General features: G+C 37.2%; 3 protein-coding genes across 3 annotated transcripts; 2 read left to right on the top strand and 1 right to left on the bottom strand.

Annotated features, from left to right (window-relative positions):
• Window positions 1-397: 397 nt before the first annotated feature.
• On the top strand, window positions 398-5580 carry LOC141618517 (beta-galactosidase 7-like). The gene is made up of 15 exons (XM_074435624.1): window positions 398-459; window positions 761-853; window positions 1032-1175; window positions 1252-1340; window positions 1662-1767; window positions 1871-1958; window positions 2111-2229; window positions 2315-2476; window positions 2765-2958; window positions 3134-3240; window positions 3345-3454; window positions 3541-3768; window positions 4404-4612; window positions 4716-4989; window positions 5105-5580. The coding sequence occupies exons 1-15, from the start codon at window positions 403-405 to the stop codon at window positions 5216-5218; spliced, it is 2094 nt and encodes a 697-aa protein (XP_074291725.1). The 5' UTR covers window positions 398-402; the 3' UTR covers window positions 5219-5580.
• Window positions 5581-5681: 101 nt separating this feature from the next.
• On the bottom strand, window positions 5682-11928 carry LOC141618518 (RNA-binding KH domain-containing protein RCF3-like). The gene is made up of 8 exons (XM_074435625.1): window positions 10718-11928; window positions 9564-10022; window positions 9167-9412; window positions 8362-8616; window positions 6829-6929; window positions 6578-6686; window positions 6248-6374; window positions 5682-5971 (listed from the first exon to the last, which is right to left on the bottom strand). The coding sequence occupies exons 1-8, from the start codon at window positions 11414-11416 to the stop codon at window positions 5955-5957; spliced, it is 2013 nt and encodes a 670-aa protein (XP_074291726.1). The 5' UTR covers window positions 11417-11928; the 3' UTR covers window positions 5682-5954.
• A 2786-nt stretch (window positions 11929-14714) lies between these two features.
• LOC141618519 (protein PLASTID TRANSCRIPTIONALLY ACTIVE 7) lies at window positions 14715-17816 on the top strand. The gene is made up of 4 exons (XM_074435626.1): window positions 14715-14873; window positions 15002-15058; window positions 15161-15223; window positions 17288-17816. The coding sequence occupies exons 1-4, from the start codon at window positions 14814-14816 to the stop codon at window positions 17618-17620; spliced, it is 513 nt and encodes a 170-aa protein (XP_074291727.1). The 5' UTR covers window positions 14715-14813; the 3' UTR covers window positions 17621-17816.
• The last annotated feature ends 630 nt before the right edge of the window (window positions 17817-18446 follow it).

Consider the following 18446-nt stretch of genomic DNA (forward strand, 5'->3'; position numbering starts at 1 on the left):
ATGTTGCAGTATGATTTCAGTGGACGTAAAGACTTCGTAAGATTTTTCAAAACCATGCAAAGTCTAGGACTCTATGGATTTTTAAGAATTGGACCTTACGTTTGTGCTGAATGGAATTATGGGTGAGACATCCAAAAATCGTAGCTACTGTATGAGAAAATATCGGTTAAAGTTAATATTGTTTGGTTAATAAAGTACTTCATACGAAGTAGTACGTAGTACATTCAAAATGATACGAAGTACGCTTTTGTATGAGAATCAAATTAAAGGATACGGTTTTAGTATCTCCGTTTTAATCATTAGGCTAATTACGAAGTAAGTGATTGGCATTGAGTCACGGATTATTATATAGTACTCCGTAAGATGTTATTCTTGTACTTGAATTCTTACAGTGGCTTTCCTATGTGGCTTCACAACTTACCAGGCATCAAACTCAGGACCAACAATCAGGTTTACAAGGTAATTAACCAATAACCAATATCAAAGTTGTGTTATTACGGATTCAATTAGAAGTATTCGACACAGATGTACATCCACGTAACATATACTTGTCAAATATCATAGCCATGTCTGAGTTTCGAGTGTAATAAGAAACGAGTGTGAGGTAATATGATTAGTTTGGGTGACATACTCCCTCCGTCTCATGCTCCCAGTCAATAGTTACATTTGCTTTATTTCCCCTGCAGATGTAAACTATTTAATGAGACATAGGGAGTAGTTGTTAAGGACTTACTCTCAATAATTATTTTGATATTTGCAGGATGAAATGGCAACCTTTACAAAACTAATAGTGGATATGTGTAAGAAGGAAAACCTGTTTGCCTCACAGGGTGGTCCAATTATTCTTGCTCAGGTGAATACAAATTCTTATTTAAGACGGTTGTAAGCGTGAAACGGATCTAAATCAGCTCATCTAGCCGGTTAATTAGTACCGATCATTAATTGGTGCTAGAGATCTATTTTTAAATCCGTTTCACACTTGTAATAGTCATAAGAGAGACTTACTGTATGCATGAATGATTTTTTGACAGATCGAAAATGAGTATGGTGACATTATGAAACCATATAAAAAAGAGGGCACGGAATACATTAAATGGTGCTCACAATTAGCTCAAGCTCAGAACATAGCAGAGCCCTGGATCATGTGCCAACAAGCCGATGCACCCGAACCAATGGTGAGTCTGAACCCGAGCCTGAGCTTGAGCTTGTACTTCTGGAGCTTATATCTCACATTGTTTTATTTCATTGCAGATTAATACCTGTAATGGCTATTATTGTGATTCCTTCATTCCAAACAGACTTACCTCTCCTAAGTTTTGGACTGAAAATTGGTCCGGTTGGTGAGTTTGGCCCACTTTTGTAATAATAAGACGGTCTGATAACTTTTTAAATTAATTTAGTCAGAATTTGAACCTTTGACCATAAGGTCGCAGTTTTGCCTTGTAAACCAACAAATACGATAATTTAATGATAAATATGGAATATATCGACGTCTTTCTCAAATTTCAGCGAGATCAACCCTTCTAAAAACCGCGTTTCCAACCTTATTCTACAACGGAAAGGGTTTTATTTAGAAAATATTCCGTATATCTCAAGACCGCGGACCAAAGATAATAAGATGGAAGTAGTACTCTATATTCTGATCCTGTGATATAATACAGGTACAAAGCATGGGGGGAATCACACCCTCATAGACCAGTCGAAGATCTTGCATACGCAGTCGCACGCTTCTTCCAGAAAGGCGGTTCATTACAGAATTACTACATGGTAGTTAGCTTTCTAAACCAAATCAACCTTCATTGTACTTGGTTTATATACTCTTGTTCTCCTCATAAGATTAACATGACTGTCACTCCCTTGTTTCTTGAAGTACCATGGTGGTACTGACTTTGGTCGAACAGCCGGAGGTCCTTTTATGGCTACAAGCTATGATTATGACGCGCCTCTTGATGAATATGGTGAGTCCAACAACCTCGTACTAAAAGTTTTTTTACAAAAAAAAAAAAAAAAAAAAAAAAAAATCGATCATAACGGGTAACAGAGATGTATACAGTCCTACCCTTGCATCGACTGATGGTTTTCTGAGATGTTTTTCGGAATGTGTCACCAGGTAATATTTACCAGCCGAAATGGGGGCATCTGAAGCAACTTCATGAGCTCCTTTATTCGATGGAAAACAATTTACTACAAGGTGAACCTCGGACACAAGATTTGGGAACCAATGTTGAAGTGAGTATCGCGTTTTTATCATTAATAACTTGAATCTGTTTCAACTCATTAAAAATTTAAAACTATGTATATTTATACATGTAAGGCTACAATTTACTCAACTGGGGTAAAATCGAGTTGTTTCATCGCAAACAATGATAGCGCAAATGATGCAAGCGTAAGCTTCCAAGGCAAACAGTATTCAATCCCGGCTTGGTCTGTCAGTGTTCTCCCTGACTGCAATCAAGAAGTTTACAACACTGCTAAGGTATATATAACTTCACCCTATACGGATGTCATTTAGTTTAGTTAGTAAAGTCGTTGCCAAGTGTTACTCAGAATTTGAGTATAGCATCGAACTGTCGAGATGAAAAAAAATTATCAACAAACGTCTACGTCAAAGTTCAGGGAATGTAGTTTATCGAGTCATTTTATTTTACTTCAGCATATACCACATGATAGGAAAAAAAAAAAAAAAAAAAAAAAAAAAAAAAAAAAAGTGAACCGTTGTCTCGGTCATGGCTAAATAGGTTTATTTGGCAATTTCAACTGATAGGTAAACACTCAAACCAATGTGATGGTGATGAAATCGTCGGGTGGTGAGGCAGAGCAAGGCTTGCAATGGCTATGGAGAGTTGAGCCATTCAAGAACCTCAAGTCATCACAATTACAAGGTGATTTCTCATTAAATAGGCTAATTGATCAAAAAGAAGCCAATGATACCAGTGATTACTTATGGTACATGACCAGGTACTACAACACTATTATTCTCTCTTTTCGCATTCATTACGCTAAACCGTCTACGCTTTTTATACGGCAAGAGAATCATCTCGTTAATGCAGCTTTCGACACAATTCTCATTATGGGTCATTCAAATAAAGTATATGTCTAGACTAAGCAAATTTACTTGATTTGTTTTAAATAGCATAACTATAGACGAGACGGATCCGCTATTTGGTGCAAAAGTGACTCTCAGAGTAGACACCAAAGGAGGCCATGTTTTGCATTCTTTTCTCAATGGAAGATACAAAGGTAAAGCTCATCAGTGTATAGCAAAGGAAAATTCCAATTCATCATATATTTGGTTTTGCAACTATTCTTAAGTAAATCGAAGGTAAATCTCTTGATTCTTGCAGCGGATAAATTGGCTACCAGAGGAAATTATCACTTGATCTTTGATACCCCTCTTCAATTGGTCAAAGGCGTAAACAATATCGCGATTCTTAGTATAACAGTCGGATTTCAAGTACGTTTCATTGGTAATCTTTCCCGGGTTTTTTTTTTAAAAAAATTTTTTTTATCTTGCTCATATTCTTGTTTGTGGGTTTACAGAACTATGGACCCTTCTTTGATAAAGGACCTGCAGGAATTGTGGGTACAGTTCAGTTGCTAGGGACTAAGGATAACAAAACAGTTACAAGGGATTTGAGTACTAACCAATGGTTCTACAAGGTCGGTCTAGACGGTGAGAAAAGAGGGATGTTTAAAGCCGAGACTAGCGCGAAAATGCAGTGGCATAGTTCTAACCTTGCACTTGGTTCAAAATTCACTTGGTATAAGGTACATAGTTTTTATACTCCCAATTTCATTTCGAAGTCAAGCCAAAATCTCCGATACAATGAATGTCGGGTGGGCATAATCCGGTCCGGACCGGAAAAATGGATCGGTACCGGTTTTAAAAATTCCAGTCCGGACCGGAAAAATGGACCGGAACTGGTATTAAAAATTCCGGTCCGGTCTCCGGTCCACCATTTTCTAACATTCCGGTTTCCGGTCAGGTCCGGACAGGTTTGGACCGAAATGCCCGAAGTTATTGCTATTTGCATTTTTTTTCTTAAACTTATATTTTTAATCTGGTCCGATCCGGTCCAATGAACCGGAATTTTTGGACCGGAATTTGAAAAGGTAGGCATGTAATGACATTTTCCGGTCCAACCGGTCTGGTCCGGTCTTCGACCGGAATTTTTCATGTCCGGTCCCGGACCTGAATTTTTATAATCCGATCCGGTTCCGGTCTATGATTTTTGCCGATTCCGGGTCCGGTCCGGTTTTGGACCGGTGCCCAACCCTTATATTGTGTTTCCTATATTGTAGAGTAGCTATTAGTTCATGCAGTTTTCGATGCAGTAAGGCATAGGGCATTGTACTAGGGTTGTGCTGTTAATGCTATATGTTGGATACCGCACATTTTTCAGACGACTTTCAAGAGTCCATATGGTAAAGATCCGGTTGTAATGGACTTTGCTGGTATGGGAAAAGGACATGCTTGGGTGAACGGGAATAGTATTGGCCGATATTGGCCAAGCTTTCTTACTAATGCCGATGGCTGCCAGGAATGTGATTATCGCGGTGGTTATAAACCTGATAAGTGCAGGACAAACTGTGGAAATGCCACCCAAAGATGGTAACAGAACCCTTCTATGTGTTTTAGACATATTGTGCATTCGCCATCTCGTAACATAACTCTGCAGTCACTAACAGTGCTACAAATAATGCAAAACACTCAGGTACCATGTCCCTCGATCGTTCCTCAATCCATCGGGTGAGAACACGTTGATCATGTTTGAAGAATATGGAGGAAACCCAACCTACATTAAGATCCAAACCTCCAGTGTAGACAAAATTTGTGCAAATCCATATGAAGGAGCCACAATTGTGCTAACATGTCCTAGTACTATCAAGGAAATCAAGGTTGCTAGCTTCGGTGACCCTACAGGTGTTTGTGGTGGCTACAAAAAGGGCATTTGTGAGTCTACTTCGGCATTTAGTACGATAAATAAGGTAACAATGCAAAAAACTTTGAGATGAATATTTTTGTTGTGGACGAAAACAAATGACAGTAGAATAATGGAAATAATGTCCAATTTCCTTAATTCTGACATTTCATGGATGCCAGGCATGTGTAGGAAAGCCAACGTGTACGATCAACGTGAGTGAGGCTACCCTCGGACCGACTGGCTGCACAGCCGTCCCAATCAGGAGGCTTGCTATGGAAGCGACTTGTGGATGAGTAACCATCACACAGATGCTAATTCAGTACGGATTAAGGCTTAAACCAGGCCCAGCATCAGAATGTAATACAATCATGCGATATCAGTCATTAGTAAAGATAATGTACTGATAGTCCTGTACATTTGGGCTACTGTAGTTTATGCCTTGTGCGTGATTCTATCAATCCGCGACTGGAACATTAGTAATCCTTACTAGGCTTTGAAAGATGAGCTTTATTTTTATTTTTTTGTGAAGGGAGTTTGAAGGGCGGTTTTGATGTTGGCGGGTTTTAAACCAGAATACCAGCTAGGATAGTTGTCTTCCGCATTGCAGAAGATATAAACACACAAGTCCGTTTCTATAAGATGAACAAAGAGAAGTCCGGCCTACAGATTTTTTTCAGTTTTTTTCTGGTCTTCAATATTAGATTGCATTAAGAAACAGCACTAACAGTTGACTAAAATTGCATTAAACAAGCATACTAATACAACAGGCAGAGTAAAAAATTGATAATTCTGAGAGCATTCAAACACAGATACAGTCAAACCTGTCATATGTGGAGGATGCGCAGCCGGCTGAAGCCTATAATACATCTAACAAAGAAAAGTCTGAAAACAACATGGAGCCCGCTTTAGCTAGCTCCCTGGTAAAGTTAAACTCATCACTTACACAGTTTCACATGCCTTGAGAAAATTGGAGCTCCGCGTTAGCTAGCTCCTTGATTCACTGCTCTTGTCACTTTCCCCTGCCTCAGCTTAAGGGCCATCTTGAACTGTCAAAGTACAATCACCAATTAGTAAAACGGAAATTCCCTCACATGAAACCAAAGACGTAAAAAACGGTGGGCAGGATGTATAATATGGCAAAACTGACACAACTGAATAACCAAATCAAAATGACTAATTTGAAAAACCTTATTAACAACCACCAAAAAAATGATGGGATTGAGCCGTCCAGTAGTCACTGACCCCGGTAGCGGTCTGAACGCAAACTAGTAATGACCCAGCCCGAATGACCCATTTGTTAGCTAGTTAAAGGAGGAACTTACTGCTCAAGAAGAAACCCTGAAGTAAACTTTGAGCTCTTTCTGCCTGTTCTGGTGTGCCCGATATTCTAAGAAATTTTTCAGAAGAGTTCGGTTCATCGTCGATCAGTGTAACCTTAGCTCCTGATAACTGCTCAGAGATGATGGGAAAATAGTTTTACGCACCAGTGAACGACATTACAGGAAGTCAAAAACAAGGAACAAAATAACTACAGGAAATATTTTTTCATGCTTTTTTTTTGTCAATCTTTTAGTATAGCTTTTCAGAGGTTCCTTTACCTCTGTCGTAAATAAAATCACTCAATAAACGAAAACTATAGAATTTTATATTACCTCACTAATTTGAGCGAGCTTGATTTTGGACTTTGCCACAAGCCTTGAAATTGCATATTCTGGTATGACAACTTCCAGAGTGCTTCTTGTGACCATTGGTAGTTGGATCCTGGAATTGTAGAAACAGACGTAAAATACATGGTTAACATTAACCGGGAAATCTATCCTGCTTCTCAATTAGCTATGAAGTATTAAAAAACATGATTGTTTCCAAACTCAATTGTAGTATTGAAATAAAGGGAGATTAAGACCTGTTCAAACTAGATGCACTATCTTCACGACGACTGCTGGCACTTTCTTCACGGCGGTCATTTCCATTCTGCTTTGAAGTTTCACTTGACAGTCCAGCATCCTGCAAGGAAAGATTTACACAAGGATCAAAAAGAAAAATAGTCGAAGCTTCATGATTATGGCATTATGAAATGGAAAACACAGTTGGTTTCACACTTTACACACTTTAATCCCTATTCTAAATCTCATATTGTTAGCATTTGTAGATTAGATAAAATGAAAAAAAAAAAAATAGACAGACAATATACACTTGAACGCATAGAAAGGCATGGTTGAAAACCTTTTGAAGGTGTAAAGTAGAGTGCATGAATACCAAAGTCCTGCAAGTTGCGATCATCAGTAGCTTTACCGCATCCAGAAATTTTAAATAAAAAGTGTAAAAAGAGAAAACAGGGCTTATTGGAGGTGAAAATCCCCAAGAACTATCTTTATTCCATAAACATAAACATAGTTCACTCTCGACTCTGCCGCATCAGCTTTGTACTCATTTTTATTTTCAAGACTCAAGACAGTCACACTGAAGAGTTCCCTCACTCAAACTATGCAATTTATTCCCAGGCTCATATCAGACTTATAAATACATAATCTTTTAACTAACTTTAGAAAATAATAATTCCGTGCTCTATTCAATCAAAAAATTTATATGTTACCGGACACCACAATAGTTTTTAGTTTTTACCTTGCGCATGTGGGTTAAAAGTAGAGGTGGCAGTCGGGTCGGGTTTGGGTCGGGACGGGTCATATCGGGTTCGGGTCATATCGGGTCGGCATACCCTTTCGGGTCGAGCCGTGCAGGGTCGGGTCGGGTTATTTCGGGTCGGGTTGGGTTTGGGTTGGGTCATTATCGGGTCCGGTAACTTAATCGCATTACTATAATTTTTTACCATTAAATTTAGTTTTTAACCTATTATTTGGTTTAATTAATTCATTACTAAGTCAAACATATCAATCTAAACACAAAATCACTTTCATTTTGATCAAAATTAAGCTTAATAATTATCGGGTCATCAATTTAATCGGGTCAGTATCGGGTCGGGTCTGGGTCGGGTTCGGGTCACTAATAATCGGGTCGTGCCGGGTTACGGGTCATCATCTGGTCGGGTCGGTTTCGGGACACAATATTTTCGGGTCGGGTCGGATTTGCTCGGGTTCGGGTCGGGTTAGACTTGCCGGCTCTAGTTAAAAGCATGAGATAATAACTCATCAGATTTTAGCCTCCCGGGAGCAATTAGTTTTACCCAAATGCGCACATGAGGTAACGGCCACAGGTTCCCAACTTCCCACCGTTATTAAAATAAAGTCTTTACCTTAAAAAACATTGAGGAACAAGACATATCGCATTTATACCTTTGGAAATCTGTCAACACATCACAATGTACTTACGGATAACAACGTTGGGAGGTTTTTTACTTGCTGAGTTGATGGTTTTATTCGTATAAAGACACTCAGATTGAGTAGAGTGCAGTCTCACACAGTTAGAGCCTAGTAGTTACCTTATTTGGTCTCACAGGTGCGTCTGTGCGTGTGCCGTTAGATACCAATGCAGGAGATCCATTCGCCAATGATTCATTGGTTGGCGGGAGATCTTTTACGGAAACTGATCCATGGCGACCATTTCTTACATAAGGTGGACTGGAATTAGACGGCGGTAGCATATCTCTTTGCAAGAACTCTTTGTATAAGTAACTCCTTAGTTTGGCAGTCACCTCTACTAGAGCTTCACGAGCTGCTTTTATCTCTCCTACAATCTGCAGATATGACAAGCAAGCAACTGAGAAAAGAAACGGTAGTAGAGCAAGAGATAAATTTCCGTCTTTAAAAGTTTAAAGCATATCCTCAGTTTTCACATAAAATTCCAAATCAAAAGTATGTTCAATGTTTTAACAATGCATGATGAGATCATTTAACATACGGAGTATTTGACAGTATTTAATGCTTAAGAAAAAGCCCCAACATTTATAACGAACACGTGAAAAAGAAACGGGAACAAACATAAACTGAAACCTACTATAAGCGCGTGTTATCTAATCGGAAACAAATTCAAATGCTAGGAACATTTCCTGGCTACATAAGGAATAAGTTTTTCCAAGTTTGGGAACCTATACTCATTTACGAGAAAGATTAGCACACTAAAGTGTATTGCGTACTGTACCATAAAAGGAAAAGCAATGGCAATTGCATGCCAAATGTCGTTGAAGCGTGATACTCGTGAACTAGGTTAAGACCCTTTGGTATCAAAACTGCCATTGCTAAAGCATTAAAGGATGCAAGTTACATCTACACGAATTCTATGCACACCTGGACGAGCACATCATTAGATGATATGAATGCAGGGACATTTTCCCTGGGCAGGATTTCTATATCTGCACCAGTAAGTTTCTTCATCTCAGACAGCGATTCATCATCATCGAAGCATCTAGCATCCCGGGAGGCAACTAGCAGCCTTGTGGTCACACTGCTGTCCTTGTCTGGTACCAGATCCACAATGCAGGTTTGAATATGCAGCAATGCTTCTTGAGCTGGAAATAGTTCATCTTCAGGGCCCTAGGTGAGATTAAGAAGCAAGAAAACAAAACATCAGCAGGAAATGACAGAAAAGAAGAAGAGAAGGAAAAAGAAAAAGGCAAAACGACCTAACCCTAATAAACCCAACACAAACTGGACCAGAATACAGCAACCATTATCTAGGAGATACCTCATCAGAAAAAACAGTGATTATACGTTCCTCGGAACCATCAACAGGATCAGAAACTTTGACATCAACACCAATTTCATTCTGAAGAAGATCCAGAATACCACTGGACGACCCTACCACACTATCAACCTTATCATTAGGACAGAGTATCCGAAAAACAAGGTCTCCAAAAGAGGTTTGATCATTTGCAGTACGGGAGGCAGTCTGTGATTCATATGCATAACCACCAGATCGAGATGAAAAGCTGGTGCTTCTGTTACGGTAAGAATTAGAACGCGAGTGGTAAGGAGAACCATCTCTGCGAGATGGACCAAAGTCATCCTCATAACCGTCATCCTCATAACGATCATCTGAGTGATGCCGCCCTTGAAAATTACTTCGATCACGATGCTGACTCTCTCTCAAGCGTGATGCAACGACAGATAAGGCATCCTTCACAGCCTCTATATCACCAACAATCTGTGATAGAAAAGCTAGTTCAATATTCAGCAGGACAAGATTCAGTTACGTATACACAAATAAATTAGTCTCATAGCAAATATTTTTTTCCCTGACCAACCACATGATATGCAAACACTACACGTAACAGGGTTCTACGACTTCACCTTTACCAACCACGTGAAATGTAAACAATTCCTACAGAAACATCTAAGATTCTAACATCATCTAGAGCTAGTATTATGACATACGTAATTCTTAACAATCTGAAGATTATCCACTTGACATTTATAACAGCACAAAACCGAGTTGAAGCAAATCATCCAGAATCTTTAAGCAATGTCAGATAAGGTAAGATTGTCTAAAACCCAATGATTCCAAGTCAAACCAAGGCATGGTCCAAATGAGATAAAAAATTATGCTCAAGACATTAAACGGGCTAGAGAAATAGTCTATGACAGAGACGCAATGAGCAACATGTGGTTTGTCAAGTAACAACTTCCACTGGCATCAAGCAAAGGCTTTCAGTACATCACAGAAATGCAAGGGAATGTCAAGGCCTGCTTTGAAGTCAATCGGAAAAAGAACAAGCCAAGTAATCATAAAATGCCGGTCCAAGTAAGCTCAAATCCGACTATCCGAGGCAGTCCAAATGCATTTAAAAATACACAGCATAAATAAGTTGATCATATGTCATAGGAACATTAAAATTTAACCTGAACAATCTCCTCCCCCATTGATACACAACGAGGTGCATTATGATCGCGAGGTAGAATCCTAATTTGAGTCTTGGTTTCCATCCTCATTTGCTCAATAATCCTCCCTCCTTTCCCCAACAAGCTACCTATATGAGTCTTAGTCACAACCAACCTACTAACTTCCCTCCCATTGTTATTCCCACCTCGGCCATACCCACCGTCATCCTCCCCAAAAGCTTCACTCTCAAGTATCTTCTCATGGATCAAGTACAATGCCTCTTGCGCAGGCGAAAATGCAGGCATTCTCCCATCAGGGTCCCTCCTCCTAGTATCTGAAATCTCAATAATTCTCTCCTCATCACCTTCCAATAGCTCATGGACATTGATATAAGCTCCGGTATGCTGTCTAATCGCCTTTATAATACTACCCCCTTTGCCAATCACTCCACCCACCTTCAAATCATGGCAAAGTATCCTATAACTTGTCGTAACCATTATCGACGAATCAGCCAACTTTCCACCCATCCTCACACCACCACCACTACCACCAAACCCGCCACCGCGATGACGACTACTAGAATAATGATTCTGAGCATGATGACTAGAGTTATAACTGTTGTACCTAGGTCTAGTCCTTGAATAAGGTTCAGGGTCGTAGTCATGGTCATGGTGATGATCATCATAGTAATAACTTCTCTTAGATCTTGACCTGTCCATGGATGATAAACTCACTTACTTACCCACCTCAAATTTCTTTCGTTTTGTCCGAAACCAAGTACAAATATGAAGCAAAAAAGTCCAATAACAAAGTTTTGTCCTGTAACAATCAGATCCCAGAAATGCTATATGGGTAAGGATCATATACCATAAAACAGTGAACAAATCATCATCAGAACTCCATTAGAGAGATTTAAACCTTCCTGAGCTGCTGAAAACTGGTAAAAACTGGTAAAGTTTGAATCTTTACAGTTTTAATGCAACTTTTGGTGTCTGAAAATGTCTGAAAATGGGGGATTTAGATTGTTGAAGAACAGAAACCCTAGAAATGTAGGATTGTAGAGAGATAAAGGGTAAGTTAGAGAGAGAGTGAGAAGAGTAGTGATCCTTTAAATCTGGACAAAGTCTATATATTTGGGCAGAAGAATCTAAACACAAAGTTGAAAGGGTGAAAGTGTGATAACTGATAAGTATTGTCATGTGTGACTGTGTGTGTGGGTGTCACGTTTTGTTGCAGGGGGACTGGTTCAAATCTACTGTTCTTGGTGGTGAATCAAATGAATGTGTAATGTGTGTTGTAACATGTGGTGGTGATGTGGAGTAACTTATTAATAGATTTGTCCTCTTTTAGATACGAGATTTTGAATATAATTAAGATTTAAGAGATACGGGAAGTAAGCATCTTCTTGAATCTATTTGAGTGATTGATGATCGAGAAAAAAATGACTGCGTAAATTAAGGGGAAAATCTTTGTTGTTCATGAGATAGATTAATTAATTAATGAGAAATGATAAATACAACTCATTGGGTTGTATTTAAGCATTTATTAATAACCTTTTAAATTTGGTATTAATTTAGAAGTTAGGGAATCAATTACACATAATTCAATGAAATTAATGCATGTATTAAATATTTATTTCTATTTTTGGTTGCTTAAATACAGTGGGTTGTATTTATCATTACCCTTAATTAATACAGTAACACTTTATTTATATTAACTAAATAATTTAAAAAAAAAACGAATTGGTTTTGAATGATTACAAGGTTCCTTTAATAACACAACTTTCGGTTATTTAATGAGAATTTATTAGAATTCAAGTAAAATTTGTAGGAGAGCCGGAGAGGAGAGCGCTATTAGTTAGAGGTTAGAACCTTTTAGTAATGAGCAATTGAGCATGACCATTGTTGCAATAAATATATACTAGAATACCGATACATTCTTTACTAAGTGGTAATTTAGAAAACCAGTGACTTAAAAGTATTAAAGTTATCAATTTAACAATGCAGAATGTTCAATTTTAATAAATTTAAGGATCACACAATATTAATAAATTTAAGGATTAAACCCCTCGTCATCAAAAAAAAAAAAAGATCACACAATCTATCACTGAACAATATAAAGACGTTGACGCGCTATTTAGCAAAGTTGTCATAGCGAACAAATAAGGAAAAAAAATACAAGGTCACATTTCAAAAATAGTTTCCCATAGCTATAAGAAAAATTGGTACTTATATTTACTACCTATTATATACATTCTTTTACATACTGAAGTACTACCTAATATAATTTTTTTAGAAACATATTTTACTGCTTATTCAGATGGTTTCCTTACATTTTGGTAGATAAAATGACATTTAACTCAAGTTTAAAAAAAAAAAAAAAAAAAAACAACAACATGGTCTGCACATCACATTTATTTTATGGATACCTTTAAGTTATTCTAAGTTGGTTTTGAGTATATCTAAAGAATGAATCATGCTAGTACGAATCGGTCCTGATATGACCACACTGCCCAAACAACATGTGAGACTATATATGTTTATCGGGGGTGGGGGATTAACTTTAGAAAGAGGGTGAAAGGAAAAGAAGTATTCCTCCTATTCAGCTTAATGTTTCCTTTTTTATTATAATACTCCTCACATATACTGAAAAAAAAGGGAATATTAGGCTAAACACGAGGGAGTATTAAAAAAATTAAACTCAGGTTCACCTTGAGAAAAAAGATTGTACATAAGATGTACTACCTCATACTTAATGAGTTTTTGTGTATTTTTTTAGTTCTATAGAGTTTGTAAATTACATTTTAGTTTTATAGCGTCAAAAATCAAATTTTCCTGAGCTTATATGTAATTTTTTTGAGTTACAATGTAACTTTTTGAGATTAATATTTAAGTAAATTAACTCAAAAACTTTATAATAAAACTCAAAAATTTTAAATTAAAACTCCAAAACTTTATCTTAATGCTAAAAAACCATACGATCCAATATACTACAGTACATCAGATTGATAATCCACTGACTGGTACACCTTCCATGTTTTTGGGTCCTCTTTCAATTTCCACCCACTTCATCCTTTTTTCACCTTCTTATGTGTCAAATATTTATTGGTCTTAGTGGTTAATTAAAATAGTTTTCTTTTAAATTTCGGTGGGGTAAGATAGAGGCGAAGCTAAAATGGGTGAAAGATGGGTCTTGATAAAGGTCCAAAATTTAAGATGGGTTTAGTAAAATGGATTATGAATAAAAATTAATTTTTAAATGTTAGACCATGGTCAAGCAAACCTATAGCTAAACATGGTTTGAGAAAGCGAGCGAGCTCCCTCACATATGGTCAAATCCCGACCCAGATAGACACATTGTGACTTGTACTTGCCTTTCTTACGGGCATGAGCGGGTCAGGTTAGAGAAGGGTGGCTAGGCCCCATTCTGGGTGGGACCTGGGAAGCTAGGCTGGAAATGCTGGTTGATGACTCATGTTTATCCTGACGCACGAGCCAAGTTGAGTCCGATTAGTCCGTAGTTTTATCCGCCTCTAATTCAAAGTACTTTTTGTGTAAGACTCTATTTGGCAAGACATTTCAGGTACCTGATTTAGTCAAAGTAGATTATTTGACCAAAATTTCAAGTACCTTATTTTTTTGTGAGCGTTTGGCAAATAGCTTATTTATTTATTTAACCAAATAAGCTACCTGAAATGAAATGCTACCTACAGTAACATTTGAGATTTCATGTACCTGATTTGGTTTGATTTTCCGTTTTTACCCTTTAAATCTATACTATTAAATAATTATGATATCCTTTTACGTTATTTCATCAAAATCAATTACCTTTTCAGTTAGTTTGCCAAACATTTATATAATCAGCTACCTTATCAGTTCCTGATTTTCAGCTACCTTATCAGTTACCTTTTTGGGTTTCAGTTAACTTTTCAGGTTTCAGCTACCTTTTCAGGTTTCAGCTACTTTTCAGTTAGTTTTAACAAACAGAGCCTAAAACCGTCTTATATCCCTATTATGTATGAACACAAGTTACACAACTACACAAGCAACTGAGCAAGTGTGAAGTGAGAAGTGATGAGCAACAAATCCTGAAACCCTAATCCAATCCACCATTATCATGTCACTCTCCCTTTCTTCTCTTCCCTTCTCTCCATTGTTACACCTCTCCTCTTCTTCAGTATAACTAATCTCTCTCTCAATTATTCAATTATATCATCAATTTACAACTTCAATTTACTGATTTTCCAACCTTTAATTCCATGTACTAATTAATTATGTTTTTTTTTTTTTTTTTTTTTTTTGTAGAAATTTCAAGTTGGGCAATCAAATTCAAGGTGTTTGAGCTTCTTTATAGTTTCTCAGGTATGTGAAATTAGTCTTTTTCTTCTTTTTTTAGCTGAATTTGTATTTTTTTTAAATTAATTTAAATTGTGAAATTGATTTGGGTTTATGATTTTAATTTAGGGTAATTCCAAGTCCAGAAAAGATGGTGGAAGTCATCGTCAAGTATGGCGCCGTCGAAAATTGGTATGATTATGATTTTCATGAATGATGATTGTATGTTTGTTGCATTGTTAAGTTTTATTGTATGAAGTATGTTTTATTAGTGAGTGTTCTTCGAAATGGAAATGGAATTTGAAAATGATAGATTAGCCAACAACAAAATTTGAGCCGTATTATCGAAATGATTTGGGGTCGGCAATGACAAAATTAGCCATTTGCTGTTAATTGGTGGAATGATTACGTTTTCGTGGGCACAAAGAAGAATTATTCACATTTTAGTTCTCTAATAAGGCAAAATTGAGCTTCATGTTGTTAGCTATAAACTACGGAGTAACGTTTATGTTAGTGTAAGTAACAATGGACGGAAATTGCCTCAAACCTTGGTAATTGTCTCGTAAACCAAAGCGAACCTATCATACTTAATAAAAAAGGAATGGGGTGAGAGAGGCTCGAACTCTCGACCTCAGGATTACTCAGATAGCTATGAGATCTTCGCGCTAGCCAACTGTGTGGCACCACCCCTTTGTTGTTGTTTGTTGCATGCTTAGTTAAATTATGTAAATTTTGACAAGATAATTACAATTAGAGAAAACCATAGGAATCACACTCGAGTGACTCGACTGCTCAATGACCCAATTCTTTTAATTCTGCCTAGAACCATACGGAGTACCGTTGAAGCTGCCTAACCCGAATTGACACGATAGCGAGTATCGAGTAATCTCAATTTTCCAACATTAATCAGAGCACATAAGACCATCGAACTGATGGGTCCAAACCCAATCTGAATGATCTTGTCAACCACGTTTAGCTAAAGTCATGACAACTGAAAAGACAAGACGATAGTCATCCATAATCCTGTTTTTGAGTCATTACATAGATGTAGTCGCTAATATTTAAAGCACGAGCGTTCCAGTATGGTAAGTACTAGGTAGGTACGACTTACGAGTGAGATATTCCTGAGTACCGTCTGTTCCCACTTTCAAATACTATGATTCAATGAAAAGTGAAAACCCCTCTCGTGTACCCTGTATCTAGCATACAACTGAGTTCATACTTGATATATGCCGAGTATTAGCAAAAATGGCTCTTTAGACCAATAACGTGGTCATTGTAAGTTGTAACCCTTTGTTTGGTTACAAAAAGAGGAGAGGGGAACGGAGCAAGAGAGTTTCGTTCCAAATCTTTCCATGTGTGTAAGAATACGGTCGATTTGGTACAAGTAGGATATTGATTCAAACACGAGACCTTGGGTAATACCTCTGTCGTGGTCATATGCCAATACTCAATGTTGATAGCGAGATGTGTTAATATACTTATTGAATTGGTTTTTTTTGTTGCATTTAGCTTTGGAAAATGTATAAAAAGGACTAAATCTTGGTATCTTGTGTGATTTTAGGGGACTTTGAAGTCGTTTAACCTTTTTACTGCTTTATGTCATATGGTTCTCGACTAGATTCAGCTTGTGATCTGAATGGGTACAAGTCAAAGTAGTTTCTGACGTGATACATTATTGTCATTGTCATATATATTAATGTTTGAAGGTTGGATTTAGAAACTTAGATGCTATTAGTTGTTTAAGAGAGTCTCTGTAGGAGTTTATCAAATGACTTCAGCTGGTCTATATTAAGTTTCTTAAGCATCAATGATTTAATGTGTTGCGACTTGCGAGAGAGATTTTAAATATTGCCTAGTTGACTCAGATTGGTGATTAACAATTAAAGGTACCGAACTCTCTAAAAAGAGTCAAATGGGACTAAGTGGATGAAATGGAGGGAATATTTTTCTCGTAATGTGTTTCACGATACTCTTAATGAGGTATAAACCGCAAACATCTGAAGCTAGCTCCCACTGAAAACTATAATTTGAAGTCAGTTGGAAGTTTTTCTTTTACTTTCTGTGCGCTTGCGTCTTTATCTTATGAGCTCCATGTCTAGCAAATTCTATTCGGATTATTTGTTTCATTCTCAATCTTAGGTTCTTGGGGCATGCACATTTTTTGATGTTCGGCATAGTGATAAACTACCAACCTACGAACCTATATATTACATATAAATGCTAACAACTATATTGCCCTTGCCTTTTCTTAAGACGAAGAAAGACCCCTTTTTAGAAGCCAAATTGGAGCGTGTCCCATTTCTCGAGGAGCAAATACGGAAAACGAATGAAGGTGGAGGTCTTTTATCCGGTGACATTGATTGGCTGATGAAATCGCAGGACAATCGGTTTGAATTTGTCAACGAAATAGCGGCCGAGGCTACAGCATATGTTAACAACAACCGAGATGAGTATGGGACCAAAAAAGCCATCCTTCATGTGCTCAGTAACCGTATGAATGAGGCTGGGTTTTATCGTTCAGAAGCATACCTTGAGACTGATCCTTTTAAGCCAGGCCCTGATTATCTTAAGGAAGCTGAATGGTGAAAAATGTGTATCCATGAAGAAATGTGAGAATTTGTTCATGTATCAATGTATGTAGAAAAACGTCAATGTACGATCTTGAATCGTGAAAGAGAAGCAAAATGATCCATATATATCCTGATTTGTGTACCCTGAGCCTTGCATTTTTAGATTGTGATGATCCTTTGAAAGTGTGTTATGATGATCATTTTCGATGCAATTTGTCGTTGAGGTATGAAGTTCCAATCATCGCTTTTTGCTGATCTTCCTCATACGACTTGTGCACCATATTGGATTGTGTTGTTTGAATGGTAGGGATATGTAATTCTGCAAATGTCAGCTAGCTTAATTGCTTAAAAAAGTCTCTGATTCCTTGAAGATCGTGTTGTAGGGTAAAAATTATCCTCGTGACTCCGTCACACCAAAATTGTAGGGTAATTTGGACAATGTCAATGCTGTAAATATGAAGTCTTAATGGATCTTGAATCTTGATGTTTAAGTCTTACTTTGTTGGTAAATTACTCTTGGGACTTTTTCGGATCAACCAGAAAGGTGATATCTGCATTCCTAGGATTATTATTATTATTATTATTATTATTATTATTATTATTAGTGTAAAAATCAACTTCAGAAGATTAAATTTCTCCATTATTCTTATGTAAAACCGTCTTACAAACAAAAAAGTGTAAAAACGGAACTATTAGTACAAATATCATGATCTTTTTAAATGAAAAGTTGGACCCTTTTTATGAACTTGTATAAGACCGTCATTACCAAAAAATTGTTTGATATTTTCGTGACCGACTTAATTAGACTGTCAATAATCATTTACCTGAAAGGTTGAATTATA

Source organism: Silene latifolia, chromosome X (assembly GCF_048544455.1).
Source record: "Silene latifolia isolate original U9 population chromosome X, ASM4854445v1, whole genome shotgun sequence".
Taxonomy (NCBI): domain Eukaryota; kingdom Viridiplantae; phylum Streptophyta; class Magnoliopsida; order Caryophyllales; family Caryophyllaceae; genus Silene; species Silene latifolia.